The 23,249-nt window shown below is 38.2% G+C and overlaps 2 protein-coding genes across 9 annotated transcripts in view; one reads left to right on the top strand and one right to left on the bottom strand.

The window, feature by feature from the left end:
* The window catches only part of NAA16 (N-alpha-acetyltransferase 16, NatA auxiliary subunit), a 72,944-nt gene extending 51,176 nt beyond the window's left edge, over positions 1–21,768 (bottom strand). For 6 of the 8 annotated variants that reach the window (XR_009691321.1, XR_009691322.1, XM_061133435.1 and 3 more), the window contains exons 1-7: positions 21,459–21,768; positions 15,867–15,951; positions 14,071–14,175; positions 12,291–12,448; positions 10,014–10,148; positions 4,450–4,603; positions 1,529–1,648 (exon numbers count right to left, since the gene is read on the bottom strand). Coding sequence is in view for 6 of the 8 variants with exons in the window: in XM_061133435.1 (XP_060989418.1) it covers positions 1,529–1,648; positions 4,450–4,603; positions 10,014–10,148; positions 12,291–12,448; positions 14,071–14,175; positions 15,867–15,951; positions 21,459–21,512 (811 nt within the window). In the remaining 2 variants the exon portion in view is untranslated. The remainder of the gene's footprint in view (positions 1–1,528; positions 1,649–4,449; positions 4,604–10,013; positions 10,149–12,290; positions 12,449–14,070; positions 14,176–15,866; positions 15,952–21,458) is intronic. The other 2 variants (XM_061133437.1, XM_061133438.1) reach the window with 1 other exon arrangement.
* The window catches only part of MTRF1 (mitochondrial translation release factor 1), a 55,383-nt gene continuing 53,037 nt past the window's right edge, over positions 20,904–23,249 (top strand). The window contains exon 1 of the mRNA XM_061133443.1: positions 20,904–21,218. The gene's annotated coding sequence lies outside the window, so the exon portion shown is untranslated. The remainder of the gene's footprint in view (positions 21,219–23,249) is intronic.

Raw genomic sequence — 23,249 nt, 5'->3', positions numbered from 1 at the left:
CTACCTCAGATAGACCAAGTCTTATCAACGCTGTTAAATTAAGACCAAGCCACTTCAGTGTCCTTTGTGAAGTCATGTGCTGGAGCTCCACAACTTACCATGGGAGAGAAAAGGTCCCAAGGAACCGAGCACAATAATGGAATTAGTTTCATAATCAATGTATTTTATAGTGAGCATGGATCCTGACAGATGGAACACAGTCCATTCATTTTACTAAAACAGTTATTAATGTATGTCAGTAACTGGTAAACAAAAATCAGTTATCTCACATTTCCAACCTTCGGACACATGACTTTTGTCCTTTTTTTAAACAAGAGATTACTAATCTAATCAATATTTTACTTTTCATTATTTTCACAAAAACAATTATGTAAGGAAAAAATTTTTTAATAATTGTGTTAAGTACAAACACAAAACTTGAATTTAAGTATACAAGTAATTAGGATAACAAAAAATAAATTTTTTCTCGAATTTCTTCCTACTGTAAATACGGGTAGTTACCTATTTACCATGTTTTTTATTTATTTTGTTTTTTTTTCATTATTTAGAGAATACTTTATTAGTTTCTGTAATCAAACCCATGTAGATAAGACCTTACATATTTAATACAGTGCGTTACCCCTGTACAAATGGAAAAAATTATGTTTAACGTTTCTAGACCAATATGGCTGTTAATTTCTGTACAATGCCAACCCAACACGGTACAACTGGGATACTTTTTCCAAAGTTGACAGCACAGCTAAAGTTTCCAAAAATTCAAATTATATATATATATATGTATATATATATAGATTTATTTATATAAAAAGACCAATAGCAGTATGTTATGCATCAATAGCAGCAACAGCAATTTTTCTATTTCAATATCTTTGAGTTTCAGACTTACTTCATACTAGTTTCATAATTATTTTAGCCATATACTTATTTACGCATGAGTAAATACAATTTTGGCAATACTAACTGCTCCTAAAAATACTTAATTATGAAAATATTAAGGAAAGTTTGGAATAATATTCTAGATTCTGAAAGGAGTCAAGGTTATCAAATTTCAAAATATGTATTCATATTCTGTACACATTAGCCTAGTTTGAAAGTTAAAACGATAGTTTTTATGCTGATGCTGTGTACAACATACTCTCAACAACACTGCTTTGGCCCAATTCTTATGCTTAGAGGTTGAGAGTAACAGTCCTGTATAATTGTTTAAAAATATTAAATAATTATGACATTTCCCAGAAAGGGAATGCCCATTTTCTACCCCATCAGTCTAGTCAGTCTAAATTGGTAACTAACTGACGATTGGGATGAAGAAACCTAAAATTATCTATAAGTGTTTATCACTTAAATATTTTAAATATCTGAATTCATTTTCACTCCCATGTTTAACCTGCAACTTTCCTAAATGGAAAAATAAATGCTAATATTAAAAATGTACATCCTCAAATATGACTATAACTTTATATTTTACTACTTTTTACTATACTTCAAATACTAATTAAGAGAAGGTAGGAGAAAAATCATTACATACTAAGTTGCAGAGCTTTTTCCAAGCCTTCATAATAACACCAATTTTCTGCATTCCGATCAATCAAGTTTTTGAATACTTCACTTGCTTCTTTTAATCGCCCCAATTTCAACAGCATTTCCCCTAAAATTAAGTTTAAATGTCACACTCATTTTACTGAGACATTAAACACCTTTCTAAGCCCAGAGATTCTCACTAACCATTATTAGCATAGCAGTTATTTATGAGAGACAGAATTGTATGTGCTTCCCTTCAGGGTTTGCAGTCGTTGTAGTTTAAATAACTTAAGATTAATTCGGAGTTTGCCTTCAGAAATGAACCTTCATTTACATATTCTATTAACATTCATTTTTGGCTCCCTCCCACACCCCGAATATAAATAGATGACATTAACTTGTTAGTAAAAATTTTTGCAATTTTGTACATTTTTATACACCCTTTAAGATAACTAAAGACACCCTAGTTACAGATTGGTAAATAATTCCAACGAAGTATCTCTACCTTCCTACTGCAAGATTTTCAATGCATTTTTCCTAATCAATTTTTGTGTTAAACAATTCTCTATATAATTCTCTTAGTGTCCTTTCCAGGTTACCAAAATCAGAGAAGTTTAACTCACAAAACAATAACACTAAATATCATTTCAAAGCAAGAAACTACACAAACCAAGTTCACATGTGAGTCATCTCTAACACTCAGTTCCTTTACCTAAGCCATATAAATTGTAAGTGGGTATGGGAAAGAGAATCTAAACTTCTCAGATAAAACCAAATCTAATCAAGACAATGGGGAGAATCTTGAAAAAGAATATACCTCAACTTTCTATCACTAAGCTTTCCCACTTCCTGAAGAATTTGTTTCAAACAACCCTTTGAAATGCCTTCAGTCATACATACCATTTTGGCTTTTATCATCATCATATTATAGTAGTTATTACATGCATTATTTTACTATTTATGTATATTATATATTACTCAATCTCTAGAGTAAGACTAACAGGAGTGGGAGATCGGTTCAAGGGGAGAGGGCACATATGTACACCTGTCACCAATTTATGTTTACGTATGACAGAAGCCATCACAATATTGTAAAGTAATTATCCTCTAATTACAAAAAAGACTAACAGGTATAATTACCAGTTTTACCCCTTTCTAGTTTTGGAACCCTGAGTAACTTATAAAACTTTCAATTTTCATTTCCTTGCTTGCAAAATATCAACTGTATCAGTCTATTTTTTTTATGATCATCAACTGAAATAATGTACTTAAAATGGTCAGCAAAGTACTTGGTACAAAGTGAATACAAGTAAGCACCTACTACTTAAAACTATAAATAGTATGTCAACTATACTTCAATTTATATAAAAGGAGAGGGAAAAAAACAAACAATGACTGTGCCCCATTCCTCCACAGGAGTAAAGGACAGCAGTTAAAAGGACTCAAAAAAGGACACGAAGGAACCTTAAAAGGACACTGCTAAATGAAAAAAGCCAATATAAAAAGGCTACATACTGTATGATTCCACCTCTAATACATATTGTAAAAGGTACAAGTAAGGAGACAGTACAATGATCTCGGATTGCCAAGGGTTGGAGGCAAGGACAAACAAACAGGTAGAGCACCGGATTTTTACAGCAGTGAAACCACTCTGTATGGTACTGTAATGGTAGCTACATGTCATTACACATTTTTAAATCCTAGAAGGTGTACAACACCAAGCATGAACCCACATGTAGACTACAGACCTGGGGCAGGGAGGAGTCTGTGCACGTATGTGGACAGAGGGTGTATGGGAGATCTGTGCCTTCCACTCAGTTTTGCTGCGAACCTAGAACTGCTCTAAAAAATAAAGTCTATTTAAATTAAAACAAAACAACAAAAATAAGGAAAGGCTCTGAAATCAGAAAAATATGCTTAGAAATTAACTCTTAAAAAGCTAGGCAACTTCAGGCAAGTCCTTAACCTCTCCTAGTTTCTTCAAATATAAAAAGGGATAATAAATAATATCCATGTTAGAAGTGATAAAATATTCCATGAAATTAAGCCAGTTAAGCAATTACTACTATGAAAGACTAAATAAATCTTGGCAAGTATTTTTATTAAGCCTTAGAAGTTCTGCAATTATATGGGATTTTAGTTTTAAACTAATCTTTAATTCAAATGGACAGTTTATACAATATTCCTCAGGAAATGGGTAACTGATGAGCAAAGTTAAATATAAAAAAGAAAATGTTTGACTTTGTTGAGTAACACTTTTAACAAACTATTTCTCAGGATCCTGTCTTAATTAGCCCATAATGAAAATAAATGAATCTTGCTTTCATGATGATCCCAGTGTCATCATTTACTAATCTCATTTTACTATATATGGAGATAAGTATTGGGAGAGGGGATGAATATGAAAGTAGTATAACACACTGCTTTAGAAAAAGGAATCTGGAGTCCAAATCCCTGCACTCAAACCCTGCACTACTCAACTTAATTAGCTGTGTGACTCTGGGCAAGTCACTTAACCTCTCTGTTCCTCAGTTCCTGATCTCTAAAATGGATATAACAACTACATCATAGGGTTGTTATGAGGATTACATTAATTATTAATGGTTTAATAATAAAACTATTTAGAACACTGCCTGATATATAGTCTCAATTAAGTGTCAGGACATGAAAGTGAAAGTCTTAGTCAGTCAGTCCTGTCTGTTTGCAACTGCCATGCTCCTCTGTCCATGGGATTTCCCAGATGAGAATACTTGAGTGGGTTGTTGCCTCCTCCTTCAGAAGACTCTTCCTGACCCAGGGATGAAACCCGCATCTCCTGCATTGCAGCAGATTCTTTACTGTGGGAACCACCAGGGAACCCAAGTACAGCTTTTATTCTCATCTTTAATCGAGACCATTTTTAAAAAAAGAAAAAGCAATTCAACTAACCTTTAATTTCTTCCACCAAAAGTTTATCACATATTTGTTTCTCATATGTTTCTATATGTTCCAAGGATTCCTGAAACAGATCTGCCTCCCGCATTACTTGATTCTGGTACAGGATGAGTTCACTATATTCATAGTCTATTTTGCTGGGAGGAACCTGGAAAGAAACATAACCAAATAATCTTATTTATATAATAATAACAAAGCAGTTACAGATCTAACTGATTTCTTAGGAATGTCATTCACACAGACTTTAAAAAGCAACCTACAAGCAGTTACAAATAGAAGAGTTATTAACAGCAAAGATTAATATATTCTTTAAAACAAATGAAGGGATGGGGATTTCTGCAAAGGGAAGAGGTCAGCAAATCCTATTACCAAAGAAAAGTATAATAATGGGATTAAAATCCTAAAGAATCTTTCAAAAAAAAGAAACCTACTAGAATAAAGCACTTTAGCAAGGTGACAGAATACAAGATCAATATAAGAAAATCAACTATATCTCTCTATACCAGCAACAAATAACCCTACCCCCCAAAAAATTAAAATAATTTCACTTACAACAGCACTAAAAAGAACAAACATTCAGGAATATATTTAAGAAACAAGCCTCATACCAAAGAGTACAAAACATTCAAAGAGAAATTAAAGACCTAAATGCATCAACAGACATTTCATTTCATGTACATGGATCAGAATACTTAACATTTTTTGACTACTTTTTCTCCCATGCTGATCTAAAAATGCAGTGCAATCCCTATCAAACTTAGTAAGCTTTCAGAAACTGACAAGCTGACCCCAAAATTCAAATGGAAACCAAAGGAACCCTGCATGTACAACAGAATCATAAAAAGAAAAACAAAGTAGGAAGACTTCAAATTTCACACATACTCTAAAGCTACATCGATCAGGACACCGTGGTTGGGAACGGTGTGAGGACAGACAAAGACAACGGGACAGATCACACGCTTCAGAAGTAAGCCCTCATAGCCTGGTCAGTCAGTCTCTGACAGGTGTGCGATAGACAGGGCAGTCTTTTCAACAGTGATGGTGGAGCAATAAAATATCCATATGCAAAAAAATAGCCTTAGACATGTATTTCATACCATATACAAAAATTAACTCAAAACGGATCACGGACCTACATGTGAGCACTAAAACTATGCAAGAAATCTCAGAATAAGAAAAAAAACTTCATGACTATTTATATAAGAAAAAAATTAGTAAACTGGATTTCAAAATTATAAACTTTTCCTCTTCAAAAGACATCATTAATAACATGAAAAAACAAATTACAGACTAGAAGAAAATATTTTCAAATGATATATCTGATAAGAAGCTTGTACCGAGAATATAAAAGAAATTCTTATAACTCAGTTGTAAGACAAATAACCCAACTAAAAAATGGGCAAAGAGTTACACAGACATCTTATCAAAGAAGAAATATAAATGACTAGTAAGAACATGATAAAATGCTCAATATCATTAGTTTCTGGAAAAATGCAGATACAATCAAAACAAATACTACATACCCACTAGGAGACTATGATCAAAAAATTGAACAGTAACAGGTGTAAGGAAGGTTAGAAAGTGGAATTCTCACACATTGCTAGTAGGAATGTAAAATGGTCCAGTCACTTAGAAGAACAACTCAGCAGTTTATGAAAAAGATAAATATATACTTACCATATAATCAAGTAATTTCATTCCTAAGTATCTACCCAAAAGAAATAAAAATATATATGTCCACACACAAACTTACACACAAATGTTCACAGCAGCATTATGCATAGCTAAAAGTAAAAACTACATATATGTCGATCAGTTGTTGAATAGATAAAGTGTGGTGTATCTCCAAAATAATAATATATAGCACTGAAAAGCAATTAACCACTAATACTACACGCTCTAACACGGGTGAATCTCAAAAGTATTCTAAATAAAAGAATCTAAAGACAAAACACTACATTATGATTGTCTTTATTTGAAGTTTCCAAAAGAGGTGCAAGTATATTCCCTAATGTTATAACATATTGAGAGCTCTGTTCTTTCATGTCTTCTCTGGATCAGACTCTGGACCACAAGGCAGGGACAGAAAGGTCAGAATAGAGGACAGTTACCATGAAAACTCTGTAATGAGAATTACTGGGTAAATGAGAAGAGAAAAAACATCCACCACTCTAGCAGGTAAAACTACTTTGGCTATCAAACCCATCATGTTTTGGGTAATGTGTCAAAAGAGAAAGTTTTCATTAAGAAAATACAGAGGATAATGTCAGGAGAAACAGCAAAGAACTCTAAAAATTCACCTCTCCATAAGAGAAAGGAAAGAACAGGTAAAAACTGTCAGAATCACGTTCTTCAGAACTCTGAAAATTAACCAAAGGCTTCCCTGATGGCTCACAGGGAAAGACCCTGCTTGCAACACAGGAGACCCAGGTCTACCCCTAGGTCAGAAGATCCCCTGAAGAAGGGAATGGCAACCCATTTCAGTATTCTTTTTTTTTGTTTTCCATTTCAGTATTCTTGCCTAGAAAATACCATGGACAGAGAAGCTTTGTGGGGTACAGTCCATGGTGTCGCAATCGGACACAACTGAATGACCATCACTTTACAGCTATCTGGGGAGCAATTACTGAAGAAAAAAAGCTACATCTTAAGAAGAGCAGTGAGTTTTATGTCATTTTAACTTCCCCTAGTCCTATCCCTGGTGGCTCAGATGGTAAAGCGTCTGACTACAATGCAGGAGACCTGGGTTCAACCCCTGGGTCAGGAAGATCCCCTGGAGAAGGAAACAGCAAGCCACTCCAGTATTCTTGCCTGGAAAATCCCAAGGATGGAGGAACCTGGTAGGCTACAGTCCATGGGGTCGCAAAGAGTCAGGCATGACTGAGCGACTTCACTCACTTCACTAGTCCTATCCAAAGCTCTCTAGCTACACAGTAGCCTTGAGAAATAAGCTTGTATTCCCATAGCAGCTTGACAGTCACCAGTAAGAAAGAATGAAGCTGAGGCTCTTTCAAAGCTTCCTTCCCAAGAACTGTAATGAACTGACCTATCTCCTGGTTCACTGCAAGCCTCCAAGTACAAGCCTAACTCAGAGTGTGCCCAGAGCAAAAAAAGCCTCGGGGGAAGGGGAGAGCCTAAGTGCTCATCAAAACTGATCACAAGGGGACTTCCCTGGTGGCCCAGTGGTTAAGAACACCTCTGCCAATACAGGGGACACAGGTTTGACCCTTGGTTTGGGAGATTTCCACAAGCTGCAGAGCAAACTAAGCCCGTCAACTACAACTCCTGAGCCCACGTGCCCTAAACCTCCACAAGAGAAGCCACTGCAATGAGAATCCCACACACCGCAACTAGAGTCGCCCCTGTTCACCACAACTAGAGAACACCCGGGCACAGCAATGAAGATTCAGTGCAGCCAAAAAGAAAGAAAAAAGAAAAGTGATTAGAGGCGTGTGTTTTACCTTTATAGTGCCTGAAAGATGGGTAACAGTCAGGACAGACAACAGACTACACAAAAGCCTTAAAAAAAAAAGCTGGGAAATGTGACGTCCATAGGGGGCTCTGAAGTGACACACATGTAGAGCTATACGCAGGTTCAAGAATTACCTGAGAAAGTCCTAAGCTCTCACCTCCTGCTGACCTTGAGACTGCACAAGTAAGAGGTGAAAGTTAAGGCAGAGTTGTCAACTGCCTTCAGTTCAGTTCAGTTCAGTCACTCAGTCGTGTCCGACTCTTTGCGACCCCATGAACCGCAGCACGCCAGGCCTCCCTGTCCATGACCAACTCCCAGAGTCCACCCAAACCCATGTCCACTAAGTCGGTGATGCCATCCAACCATATCATCCTCTGTCGTCCCCTTCTCCTCCTGCCCTCAATCTTTCCCAGCATCAGGGTCTTTTCAAATGAGTCAGCTCTTCGCATCAGTTCGCATCAGTCTTTAGCAGGAATGACCAAGAAAGAAAGAAGGTTACTAAAATTGAGAATAAAAGGAAGACTGTTACCACAAACCCTACAAAAATAAAAAGGATTATAAGGGACTATTAGGCAAAGTGGTATGCCAACAAATTAGATCACCTAGATGAAATGGACTGACTCTCAAAAAGCATAAGCTGCTGAAACTGACTCGAGAAGGAATAGAAAATCTGAACAGACCAATATAAAATAAAAAGTAAATCATAATTACCAATAATCTTTCCATAAAGGAAAGCCCAGGACCAGATGCCATCACAGGTGAGTATTACCATATGTTCACCTAAGAACTAACACCATCCTGCACAAAACACTTCCCAAAAAAAAAAAAACACTTCCCAACTCATGCCCTGAGACCAGACATACACATCAAAAGAAGAGTACAGCTTAGTATCTCTTATCCCGGTATCCCTCACTAATAAAGAAATGCAAATTAAAAGAATAATGAGATACACTTCTTCACATGTAGAAGACTAGAAAAACTATTAGTCCAGAAGACTAATTACAGCTAACAGTAAGTATGTCCAGTAAGGACATAGGCAAATAATAACCATCAAACCTTGCTAGTGGGCATATAAATGAGTACAAGTTCTTCAAATGGGTAAAACTGAAGACACAGATCTGTAACTCTGCAGTTCCAGTTTTAGGTATAAATTGAAAAGGAACTCACAAATATGGCTAATGAAACAGCAGAAAAGAATATTCACTGTAGCACTAATTTTTAATACACATGAAACAGTGTAGATTAACCTTAGCTATGGAACACCAAACAGCAATTTAAAATGGATAAACTAGCCCTACATGTATCAATACAGATGTACCTCTAGGAATGTCTGATTTTAAAAACTGAGTATCATTCTTGTAAAATTTTAAATATATAAAATAACAGTCTGCAAACTTTCATGGACTTAATACATAAGGTAAACATGACTAGAAATGATCTATACCAATTTCACAATAGTGGCTACCTGGAGGGACATGGGAGGACACTGGTTTTTCCGGAACATTTTAGTTCTTTAAAAAATAATTAAATCTGGAGCAATTACTGCAAAATGCTAACATCTTTTTAATTTCTCTTGGGACACACACTATATTTTTGCATTTTTACTAATTTTTTACTATTTTACTGTTTTATATTTTTTTTCATTTTTCTATTTTTTACTATGTACAGTAAAATGTATTTAATACATTTATATAAAATATAAAGCAATATATATTAAAGAAATTCCCACAGTCACAAAACTATTTTCAGTTTCATATATTCTTTTCTTTATTCATTTGAATATTATTGAAATTATAGCATAAAAACATTTTTCTATTGGGAATTCCTAGAAGTCCAGTTGTTTGGACTCTGCACTTCCACTGCAAAAGGCAAAGGTTCAATCCCTGGTCAGGGAACTAAGACCCCACACGATGCATGGCATGGCAAAATAAAAGAATTCTACATTATAACTTTTTCCAATTACTTCAAAAAATTTTCAATTCTTCCAAAGATCTGAAAAACTAATTCATGCTTGGGGAGTGGAGGCAATATAGAAGTCAACTATTTTAGTTTGTAGACAAAGGACATGTTAAAATGAACTTCTTACTTGCTGAGTTTGTCTAAATTCTTCCAGTAGTTTTAGTGCCATATCATAATCTTTCAGTAGATGGTATGCAATAGCATAGCCAATCCAGGAAGCACGCTGAGTCGGGCGCAATTGAAGAAGCTGATATCTTGTCTCCTTAAAAAAAAAAAAAAAATATTTTAAATTCTTTTCACTTTTTAAAGTTTCTCTAAAATATAATTCATCAGTTTTAAGACAACATACCTTTAATTCCTTTCTAATGAACTGAATGAACAAGTATCACTGAACTCCAGAATAAAACAAAAATACTGAGTTGGACAAAAGATTCATCTAGGATTTTCCGGAAGATGGTACAGAAAACCTCGAATGAACTTCTGGGCCCACCCAATACTGTCTATGTGCCTCATCTAAACTTAAACTCTGGAATACTCCGTAACGCTCACTGAAAGACTGTCGCTGAAAAGCTGTCCGTGGAGTCAATGCTGTTGGGCTGCCTTATAAAGTTACCTTTATAAAACAAGAATGTCTTCTGGTAACTAAACACCTTAAAAGAGAGAATAAGATAGCTTTTAATGAAAGCAGAGTTTCCTGCATATTAAATTATTATATAAAATTAAGACCTACTTACACTGTTTTAACAGGCCCACAGACAGGCTGGACAGAGCCAGAGAAAACACTCAAACATCTGACTGGACTTTTCTAGCAGAAACACCACCGCTGCTACTCTTAAGACAGCTCAGTATCTATGACGTTAGGAAGAAAACACCAGAAATTCCACCTGGTTGCCAAGAAGAATCAAGACCAGCACAAAATCTTCAGACCAGCACAAAACCTAACCTCCCTACACAACTCCAGCTTCCTCATAGTTCATATATGTCTCCAGGTTTTAAGCAAGTGTAACTGCCTAGAGGAACAGGGTTTCATGAAAAACCTTAGCTGCAATGAGTTTTAAAAACGTAATGTTTAGCTTCTGTGACTGCCATTGAAATGCGTGCTGGCCATCTACTACGCTATAGGCCATGAGGAGAACCATGATTAGATCTTTCTTTAAAAAAGCTATCTTTGACAAAACGATTGGGACAATATTCACATCTAAGTGTCTGTTCCTTCTAGGAATATGGCATTAAGCTCTTATCAATCTCACCCCTTATTTTCACCGTTACTTCTCTGTCACCCCCTACTTCATTAAAGTCTGACTCAGTTTTCATCTCTCTGTCAAATCCTGCCATTATCCTGGGCAAATCTAACATTAACCAACCAATAACCTATCTTCTTAGAGCCAAGATTTCCTTCTCTTTAATGATCTCCACCCTGTTGCAGGGACCTACTCCCACCACCACACCCTAGACCTTACTGCCACCCAGAAATCATAAATTCAGGTATCTCACCCTGGCTACAGCTCCTATGCTATCAACACTCTCAACTGGGACCTTTCCACCCTGTTCCTAGATACCACCAGGACCTTGAGTCCTTCACTTCTAACCACCAGCTCTTTTATTTATTTCACAACCCCTTCTAGCAACCAGTCTCCTGCCAATATTGTTAATTACTTTATTTCTAAAGATAAGTGATTTGGACTCTCACCAAACTTAGGCTGCTAAGTCCTAACCAAAAAAAAAAAATCACACAACCTTGATGAATTAGTTGGTGCCATTACTAAGCTCAGCAGAACCCTTGAAACGTCTGCAAAAGTCTAAGCATAGGGTAGAAGGACTCACACAGCAGAAGGGCAAAAGGAAAAAAGTTAATGAAAGACTTATCGAAAGAGAACTATTAAGTCTCGGTAGCCTCCATCACATGAGAAGGGGAGAATTCCATTTTTAACTTATTGAATTTAGGACACTAAGTGGGGTAAGCACCTGTAGATGCCCAGTAGAGTTGACAGTAATGGTCTGGGACTACATTTACGGCAATCTCCTCACAATATCTTGTACTTTCTAACTCATAATAAAGCAAGCTAGTCAATCTCTACATTTAGGTTTCTATTATAAAAGCTCTGTTTGCCAAATTTGTAAACATCAAGCCCACAAAGAATATGGTCCAATATTAGCACCTAGGAGATATTCCAGCTTTTATAATAAAAAGCATTAAATGAATAAACTAGTTACCCTTTTTGATCAATTTATGCAATTCTGCAACTATCACTGGAGGGGAGATCCCAAGTGACTTCCCCCTTCTACTATAGAATGAAATTAACAATCAAGTCTACATGATGTTAAGTTTACCTCATTCTGAATTCACATGCTTTTAAGTTATAGCTATTGCAAAAACATGTACATTTAAGACTAAAATACTTACTCGATAACCTTCAAGGTCTCTCATTTGTATCTGCAACAGAGAGAGATCCCTCAAAATTTGCAGATTATCTTTATCTAACTTGAGGGCATTTCTGTAACATTTAATAGCTTCATCATATCTCTTATCAGAACGCTGCAAGAGTCCATACACATGCCAACCTATTAAGTTAAGGAAACAGACATTCACAGATACTAGAATACTCTATATTACATATTTAACAGAAAGCTTACCTTAACAAAATGGTATTTTGTTTGGGATTTACCTTAGAATGACCTGAGTAAGAGGGTGATAGAGAGGTGATAAAAGATGAAACCAGATCAGCCTTGATTGACAGTTGTTAAATTACTGAAGCCAGGTGATAGGCATATAGCGTTTCATTATTCTATTCTATTTTTGGACATTCTGAAATTGTTCATAGAATATTTTTAAGTAACCTTAGAAATTACTGGTAGGAATTCTTAACATTCCGAACCCCCAGTCCCTCACTTTCCTAGGCCAGCATCTCAACATGCTCTTAATATCAAACACTGTGTATTAAAACAGAATATATACAAAAATTGCAATCATCTTTTAAAACAAGTATATATTCATTCAATCAACCACAAAACATGTTTTTAATTGACTAGTAATTAAAGACCACAAAAAGTAAGTTTTTATTTAATGTAAATTAAAGTCTTAGAATATCTTGGAGCTACAAAAACTATCTTACATGCCCTTTCTCTTCACTCTGGGGTAAGCACTGGGATAATGAAATAAGTATTTAGTATTCTGAGAGAACCCTAAGCTAAATATGTAAAAAACACCATTAAGACTACTGATGTTCAATACTGGTCAAGAGCTAGATGATTTAAATGCAAAACATTAACATAAAAAGGCAATATGCGAATCCTGAGTAAGTATACATACAAGCAAAACACAAATTAAAATAGTTTCAATGATCCATCCCTAAAGAATATTTTTGTTTTCTTACACACTGGGGTACTAGCCAAAGAAAAATATGGTAAGTATGCAGTGAAGTAACAGCCAAGTCCTTGTGCCCAGAAACCAAGTTGAAGAATCAATATGACAGTTATACTTAATAAAATCTATCTTACAAGTTCCTTCTGAATGTTCTTCTAAGGTTTCTAAAGGAAAGTTCAAGGAACTTTTAAGGAACACAAAGTTTACTATAAGGTAAATCATTCGAAATGGGGAAAGTATCACTCTGTTTATGGATGTAAATGAAAAAAACAATGGGTTTTAAGTCACATATAATTATCAAGGTTGGCTTCCCAAGTGGCACAGCATTAAAGAATCCGCCTGCCAATTCAGGAGACGCAGGAGATGTGGGTTTGATCCCTGGCTCAGGAAGATCCCTGGAGAAGAAAACGGCAACCCACTCCAGTATCCTTGCCTGGAGAATCCCCATGGACAGAGGAGCCCGGCGGGCTACAGTCCATGCGGTCACAAAGAGCCGGACACGATTGAATGAGTGAGCACATACACACAATTATCAAAATTACTTTTCTCTTACACTAAGTACAACTGCAGTAAATATACAGTGCATAAGGATTCTTTTTAAAATCTTCCAATAAACAAAAAACAAAGGGTAGGGAACAGATGAAATTAATATTAAAAATGTTGATAATATTGGAAGCTGGACAATAGGTACATAGAGTTCATTAAACTCACTCTTTCTTACAGCTTTAAATTTTTCCATAGAAGTTTTTTGAGTTAGAAAAACTAGTAAACAGAAAACAATGAATTAAATTAAAACTACTGAACTACTACAAAAGGATACAGACATGACTCTTCACATCGTTACGAAGTCCTTTACGAACAAATTCATATGCTTCTTCTTTTTTTCCTAAACAGTTCAATGTTAATCCTTTCATAGCCAAAGTCTCTGAAAAACATTTCAACCTCTATTTACCCATGAAAGATTCAAATTATTCTCTTAACACTATTTTAATATGAGATCTACCAATGTGTACAATATCCATCCTTTAAATCCTATAGTTAGAAGAACTTCTCTCCAAATAAAGTAAAAATATATTTATGTATCTGCTTAAAGTTCAGCCCTATCCTTTTCTGAAATTCCTTAGGCTGGAACTGAGCTGGTAAAAAGCTCTCTGCCGTTCTGAAGACTCTATAAAGGAAGTTAAGGTTATTCTGCTGAAAACAGGTAACACAGCAGGGTCCTGAGTCCTGCTGAGTTAAATCTACTGCAGCTGACCTCACCTTTCACCTGAGGTCAATTCTACTAAAAATCTAACAATCTGCTTTACACTCCACAAAATCATTCAATCTATCTTAAAGTGATGTACACAATTTAAAAGTCACCCTACTTCATACTGGACCAGACTTCATTTTTGGTTACAAGTTTATTCCAACAAAGTCCACTGAGGCTAATTAAGATCAGTTTGCACTTGAAAAGCACAACACTGGACTGTGCGAGTGGTAACTAACCCAAGAACATGTTTAAGGGAGTTAAAGGAAGATTATACAGAATGAAATAATTCTCTCAATAACCCACAAGACCGAATTACCAAAGAAAAATGGTTAGACTCTGGTTTTCAGAATATGGTGATCCTATATATGATCCACCATATCAGAAAATGGTGACAGTTCAGGCTCCTATGATCAAACATCTTATTTTATCTATTTTGACATAATGAACTTCCCCAGAAGGTCCTATTTGGATAAAGGCCTGGAGAATCCCATGGACAGAGGAGCCTGGCGGGCTCTAGCCCACAGGCTCACAAAGGGTCGGACACGACTCACAACTAACACTACTCTATTGCTAAATAGCTTGAAAACAAGCTTTAATTTCTAAAATGCTATGAAACAAAGACTTCTTTCCACTTCCTTCAAAGAATGCTTTAAACATTATTAGAAATTGAGTAGGGCCAGGCTATTTTCCTAACAAGATGGTCTCTAGAATTACTCAAGTCTCGAGAATTACTCAAGAATTATTCAGAGACCCAGTTGGCTTTCCTCTGCTATAGGACCATAACTTACATGTCTAACCTGATTCATCCTTTTACCATGCACTGGTCACCAGCGAAAAAGGATTAGACAAGAAAATACAGACTTAACTGATATCAGTGCTAGAAGAACCAAGATAATCCAAATGTAAATCAGTAGTATCCTATTTACATATGAAGATCAGCAGATATATTAACAATACATCTACCAAAAAATAAAATCCATTTGACTGTATCTTCATTCTTCTTCGGTGTTGCAAATACTGTTCTAATTTTATACATAAGAAATCAAAGGATAAGTCCTATTCAAAGCAACAAATGAAATCAGGTCTATAAAAGGAGAGGTATATATGCCACTTATTTACCAACAGATCAACTATTTCTCATCTATTAATAAAAGTAAAGTCTATAAATATATCTAAGCATGATATTGAAGGAAATAATCTAGAATAAGAATGATATGAGGCATAATTTAAAAAGTTAAACATGTGTGGACTCTAAGAGAGCTACAAGGCCATGGAAAGTGGGAAGTATTCTTCTTTCACTGTTAGAAATCCTTTCCATCTGATTGTGGAATTAGATTTTCTCAAAGGAATCTTATTGGTGATACCTCCATGTTCAGCAAATTTCGGATTTGAAAGAATCATCTTGCAAAATTTGAGGCCATTTTTGTATTGCTTCTGTTCATAACATTTCTGAAAAAGAAAAGTTATTATACAAAATGAATACACATGAAATAACTTCATTGTATTGTACCAATTCTAAATTCAAGATTCAAAGTTAGGTTTAAAACATGTGATGGGAAGGTTTTATACCAATTTAAATCACTTATAACATGAAGTGTACTTCTGTTACTTACTGGTATCTGAGTATTTTCACTTTTACAGAAAATAAAGAAAAAATTGGGACTTCCCTGGTGGTCCACTGGCTAAGACTCCCAAAGCAGGAGCCCAGGTTCAATCCCTGGTCAGGGAACTACAGCCCACATGCCAGAACTGAGAGTTTGCATGCTGCAACTAAAACCTGGTGCAGACAAATAAATAAATATTTGAAAATAGATACTTTTTTAAAAACCCCTTATTGTCAATCAATACACTGTTATAGCTTTCTTTTATTCAAAATCCAAAAGCAAAAACATATGTGATCACAAAGAAAATACTAGAAACTGCATTAAAAGCCTTTGCTACTTCAAGAATGGAACCAAAGCATATACACAAAAAAATACTGCTATTTATTGAGCAACTAATATGTGTCTGTACAAAACGTGTTATGACTCACAACAATTCCTTAAGGTAGGTGTCATCATCTCCAATTCACAGATGCAGAAACTTAAAAGTTCATTAAATTTGTTTAATAGTAGCTCAGCTTAGTTGCAAACTCTGGGTTGACTTCAAAGACCATGGTCTTTCCATCAATTATTCTAACACAAATGTAAGCAACCTCTTTATTCCTAAATGCCACCAGCCAGGCTAAGTAACCATGTCTGGCCTCCGCAGTCATTAACTATGAGAACACCTCATCTTTAACTCAACTTGTGGTTATAGGTTATTTTCCCTAGCACTCAGCATGCCAAGCTCACCCCCACCTCAAGGCCTCTGCCCCTCTGAAAACACTGTTCTTCCCCAGATCTTCCCACGGCTGGTTCCTTATGATCAAGTTTGCCACATCATCTACCTGACCACTCTAATACTGCCAGCCTCTTACTGTACCCCTACACACACACACACACACACACACTCTCTCTCTCTCTCTCTCTCTCTCTGATACTGCTCTATTTTCTACACAGGGCTATCATTTCCTAACATTATTACTTACTCGTTTTTACTTAGTGTCTGTCTTTCCCATCATATTGTAGGCCCCATGAGAACAGGGATCCTGACTGTTTTAAACATGGCTGCATCCTCAGATTCTAGACAAATAAGCACTGCTCAACACAGTCAATGTGTACAGTCTTCTAAGTTCAAAACAGAACAGGACCAGCAAAGGAGAAGAAAGAGATTAATTCTGGCCAATAGGGGTGGCATCTGGAGGGGAATAGTAGAAAAGTATTCATAGAAAAAGTGTCTTTGAGGCTTATTGATGGCCTCTGTTAAGGGGGTTCTCAAGGTAAGAATACTGAAGTGGTTTGCCATTCCCTTCTCCAGTGGACCACATTCTGTCAGACCTCTCCACCATGACCGCACAAATGCACTCATCTCACATGCTAGTAAAGTAATGCTCAAAATTCTCCAAGTCAGGCTTCAGCAATGCGTGAACCGAGAACTTCCAGATGTTCAAGCTGGTTTTAGAAAAGGCAGAGGAACCAGAGATCAAATTGCCAATATCCACTGGATCTTCAAAAAAGGAAGTTCCAGAAAAACATCTATTTCTGCTTTATTGACTATGCCAAAGCCTTTGACTGTGTGGATCACAATAAACTGTGGAAAATTCTGAAAGAGATAGGAATACCAGACCACCTGATCTGCCTCTTGAGAAACCTGTATGCAGGTCAGGAAGCAACAGTTAGAACTGGACAAAAAACAACAGATTGGTTCCAAATAGGAAAAGGAACACATCAAGGCTGTAAATTGTCACCCTGCTTATTTAACTTATATGCAGAGTACATCATGAGAAACGCTGGGCTGGAGGAAGCACAAGCTGGAATTAAGATTGTCTGGAGAAATATAAATAACCTCAGATATGCAGCTGACACCACCCTTATGGCAGAAAATGAAGAGGAACTAAAGAGCCTCTTGATGAAAGTGAAAGAGGAGAGTGAAAAAGTTGGCTTAAAGCTCAACATTCAGAAAACTAAGATCATGGCATCTGCTCCCATCACTTCATCACTTCCCATCACTGGGAAATAGATGGGGAAACAATGGAAACAGTGTCAGACTTTATTTTTGGGGGCTCCAAAATCACTGCAGATGGTGATTGCAACCATGAAATTAAAAGATGCTTACTCCTTGGAAGGAAAGATGACCAACCTGGATAGCATATTAAAAAGCAGAGACATTGCTTTGCCAACAAAGGTTGGTCTAGTCAAGGCTATTGTTTTTCCAGTGGCCATATGTGGATGTGAGAGTTGGACTGTCAAGAAAGCTGAGTGCTGAAGAATTGATGCTTTTGAACTGTGGTGTTGGAGAAGACTCTTGAGAGTCCCTTGGACTGCAAGGAGATCCAACCAGTCCATCCTAAAGGAGATAAGTCCTGGGTGTTCACTGGAAGGACTGATGCTGAAGCTCAAACTCCAATACTTTGGCCACCTGATGCAAAGAGCTGACTCATTTGAAAAGACCCTGATGCTGGGAGGGATTGGGGGCAGGAGGAGAAGGGGATGACAGAGGATGAGATGGTTGAATGGCATCACTGACTCGATGGACATGAGTCTGAGTAAACTCCGGGAGTTTGTGATGGACAGGGAGGCCTGGCGTGCTGCAATTCATGGGGTAGCAAAGAGTCGGACATGACTGAGCTGAACTGAACTCATGGCCTCTGGGGGAGAGACCTTAGTGGTTGGGGAGACAGGATAGGAAAACTTTGAATTTTGAATCATGCTAACATATTACCCATTCCAAAAATATTTTAACATAAAAATTTTAAAAATTGGAGAAGAAAATGGCAACCCACTCCAGTATTCTTGCCTGGAAAAGCCCATGGACAGAGGAGTCTGGCGGGCTGAAGTCCATGGGATCACATGACTGAGCATGTGTGCACGAGGGTGGAGGGAGACGGGTTGGTAGCAATAAAGTGGTAGAACTAAAGAAAAGAAAAAAAAATTTTTTAAATAACAATCTGAATCTAGTCACAGGAGTTCATCTGACAAAGACAAGAAGAAAAAAACAAGCAGAAGGAACTACTGGGGAAGAGGAGAAAAAGAGAAATATTATGTTTTTTTCTGCCTTACCAAGTGATCTGGAAGTAATATCATACTACCAACAACAGGAATAATAATAGTTAACATTTCCTGGAAGCATTTTCTATGTGTCAGGTGCTTTTCTCATTTACTCTTTACTTAAATCCCAAGGAAAGCCTATGGGATACATGTAATCTCCATTTAGATGGAGACTGAGGCATAGTTACTGAGTTTACACAGCTGGTGTCAGAGCCACAATTCAAAGCCAGGTAGTCATCCCCAGTATCCAAGTACTCAGGTTAAAGGAAAGTCTTATTAAGTTCAATAAGGAATATATACTAAGTAGAAAAAACAGATTGTAGTTTCAACTTGGCTACTAACCAGACAGAGACCCCTAGACTGTCATTTACTATTCCTGGGTTTGACTGTCTCCTCTGTAAAGAGCAATGGAGTAGTTTCAGAATTCAACAAAACATAATGCTAACAGCCAGTTTGGGGAAATAAGACAGGCAGGAACAAGTCATGCAAACCATGTTGATAAGCCACCTGGTAAACATGTTTGGATGTTTAAATACAATGAATATTAACATTTAAAAGTTACTGTTGGTGGCAATGCACTTTGGTCCACAACAAAACTAAAAAATAATTCTATGACAGGCTTCTGAAAACTATGGAATTTGTCCAAGCCAAGTTTTACCCACACTTACTGCAATTTGAGATGATAAAATAATTCATTTTGCAGCATCTTCCTAAAGTCATGTAAGCTTATAAAAACATTACATACTCATTAAAAATGGTCAGCATTTCCCAATTGGGGGGACAGGGCCGGGGCGGGGGGGGGGATAAAGTGAACTCAGCAGCAGTTTTAACTTTTTTTTACTAGAATATAATAAATTAGTTGTTTCTCATTATGCTCCTGATGACATGATTTGAACTAGAAAATATCCACATAGACCAAAAAAAGCGTTGTCATCTTTCATGTACAATGCAAATATCCTGAAATCCAACTAGCAATTTATATAGATGATTTTTCATTGACATGTTTCAGCTTCCTTAAACAAAAAAAATAACAATAACAGACCAGCTCACCCAAAAGGGGCAAAAAATTCACTTCTCCAACTCCACATTGTGAAAAATATAAAGATATAAGAAAAATGAAAGTAAAATAAAGAAAAAATAAAGGAAAAGTCGAAAGAAGCGTTCTGCCACAATTAGGTTTTTACACTCATTCCCATTATTTCCTCAGCACTAGCTCAGTTCAGTTCAGTCGCTCAGTCGTGTGCGACCCCACGGACTGCAGCACGCCAGGCCTCCCCGTCCATCACTAACTCCCGGAGTTTACCCAAACCCGTGTCACTGAGTCGGTGATGCCATCCAACCATCTCATCCTCTGTCGTCCCCTTCTCCTCCTGCCTTCAATCTTTCGCAGCATCAGGGGCTTTTCATTCAATTGAGTCAGCTCCTCACATGAGGTGGCCAAAGGATTAGAGTTTCAGCTCAACACTAAGCACCATATAAAATTAAGATTTAACATTTTCACCGCATTTTCCACGTTGCTTCCCAGGTTTCTTTCTGCTACAAAACAAAGTGAATGTTCCCTCAAGTGCAACGCCAGCCTACCCCATGAAGCTTTCATCACTTACTTAGCTCACCGCAGGGCCTCTACGAGTTAAATGCAATCCGAGTTCGCTGTGACAACAGAGAGTGATGGGATTGGGCGGGGGGAGAGGTTGAAGAGGGAGGGGACATATTTATGACTGATTTACGTTGCTATATAAGGGAAACCAACACAACATTATACAACAATTATCCTCCAATTAAAGTAAAAATAACATTCTTTTAAAAAGCAATTAAGAGTTGTGCTCGAATTTATAACTTAAAAATGGCAGTTCCAGTCAGTAACTTCTCAGAGGGTGAATACTGACCACCAAAAGAAGACAAACCTCTCGATGAAAGGGAGGGTCGGTCTCCGTCCGAGGTTTTAGCTCCCGGGAACCAGTCTAAACCAGATCCCGCCCCGCCACAGACTCGCTCCCTCTCTCCTGGGTGTCAGCGCGCGCTGTGCAACAGATTCCACACGGAGCAGCGAACCAGCAGCACCCCTGGGCGCGGGGGTGACGGCTAAAGGTAACTGCGGAGGACCAGGAGCGAGGAGCCGGCGAGGCCGGCCGCCAGGCACCGCAGCGCGCGGGCCGCTCCCCGCGCCCAGGCCCAGGGTGACTGCGGCGGGAAGTTCCTGGAAGCGCTGTCCAGAGAGAGACACGACAGCTGGGAGGCAGCCGGGCGAGGCGGGCGTGCGGGTTTCCACAAAAACAAAGAATCCGAGGGGGGCGGGGCGGCCCGGCCGCGCGGTCAGCGGCCACTCACCAAGACGCGTTTGAAGAGGTTGCTCTCCTTGGGTGGCAGCTGCACGTTGGGCATGGCGGCCAGAGGGGCAGGCTAGGTGCCCCCCGCGCACCGCCTTGCGGGACGGGCACCAGGGCAAGCCGCGGCTGAGAGTCGAGCTGCGAGCCTCGGATCAGCTCATTGGCCGAGAGCTGAGGCTGGGCGGGCCGGCTAGGGCTGTTGGCCGGGTCTAACAGAGGAAAGGGGAAGGCGGTCCGGACAGGACCCCGCCGCAAGCCCAGGGTTGCTTTGGGACCCGCGGCGCGAATCCCGCGCACGGCAAGATGGCGGTCGGGGCCCGCCCCCCTCGAGCGTGGCGGCGCGCGCATGCGCCCGCGGCAAGGTCCAGAGGGGCGTGTGTGAGGCGGTCTCAGGCACCTGCCCCGCGGACCCGCGAGGGGAATTCCCCGCTGGCGCCGCTCACAGATCGCTTGCTTGTGTTGTGCTCTGACGGTTACGTTTCAGGCCCAAGAGGGTGTTAGTTATATCAGAGCCTGTGTTTTTTGGTTGTTGTTGTTGTTTTTCTTCTGTCCAGTGAGGAATTTAAACAGCACTGGACTCAATAAGTATCTTGGTGTAGGGCAAACTTGTTTCCCATCTTTTCCCCCGGCGACTTAGACTTCAAGAGAAGCCTTTTCTTTTCTGTGTGGACCAAACAAGTATTCACAACGTATGTGAGATCATTGGACAGGACTTGTAATGGGCTGATGTGAAAGCACGTTTGAAATTCAAAGAAAAATACTCTCACCAGTATGGAATACCTAACAATGTCAGTGAGAATTATGGTGGTGTCACGGGGGCCACTGATTCTCCAGGTCTACCTAGGCTTTCTCCTCAGCTCATTCTCCTTTGTACAAAGCCTATGATAATGGAAGGAAGAAGATTCAAGCCCAGGGTGTTCCAACTCAGGAGTGTTTTTCTGACATAAAAGGCAGCATAATGACAAGTATATCTTTCCTTTTCTCCTTCGCTTTTTGCTTCTCCTTTTCACAGCTATTTGTAAGGCCTCCTCAGACAGCCATTTTGCTTTTCTGCATGTTTTTTTTCTTGGGGGTGGTCTTGATCCCTGTCTCCTGTACAATGTCACGAACCTTTGTCCATAGTTCATGAGACACTCTATCAGATCTAGTCCCTTAAATCTAGTCTTCCTTCCACTGTATAATCATAAGGGATTTGATTTAGGTCATACCTGAATGGTCTAGTGGTTTTCCCTACTTTCTTCAATTTAAGTCTGAATTTCACAATAAGGAGTTCATGATCTGAGCCACAGTCAGCTCCCGGTCTTCTTTTTGCTGACTGTACAGAGCTTCTCCACCTTTGGCTGCAAAGAATATAATCAATCTGATTTCGGTGTTGACCATCTGGTGATGTCCATGTGTAGAGTCTTCTCTTGGGTGTTGGAAGAGGGTGTTTACTATGACCAATGTGTTTTCTTGGCAAAACTCTATTAGCCTTTGCCCTGCTTCATTCTGTACTCCAAGGCCAAATTTTCTCCAAGCAAAGGAGAAAAGGAAAGATATACCCATTTGAATGCAGAGTTCCAAAGAATAGTGAGGAGAGATAAGAAAGTCTTCCTCAGTGATCAGTGCAAAGAAATAAAGGAAAACAATAGAATGGGAAAGACTAGAGAACTCTTCAAGAAAAGATACCAAGGAAACATTTCATGAAAAGATGGGCTCAATAAAGAACAGAAATGGTATGCACCTAACAGAAGCAGAAGATATTAAGAAGAGGTGGCAAGAATACACAGAAGAACTACACAAAAAAGATCTT

Source organism: Dama dama, chromosome 30 (assembly GCF_033118175.1).
Source record: "Dama dama isolate Ldn47 chromosome 30, ASM3311817v1, whole genome shotgun sequence".
NCBI classification, from domain to species: domain Eukaryota; kingdom Metazoa; phylum Chordata; class Mammalia; order Artiodactyla; family Cervidae; genus Dama; species Dama dama.
The sequence above is the reverse complement of the archived record's forward strand: the minus strand, read 5'-3'. Positions and strand labels throughout refer to the sequence as shown.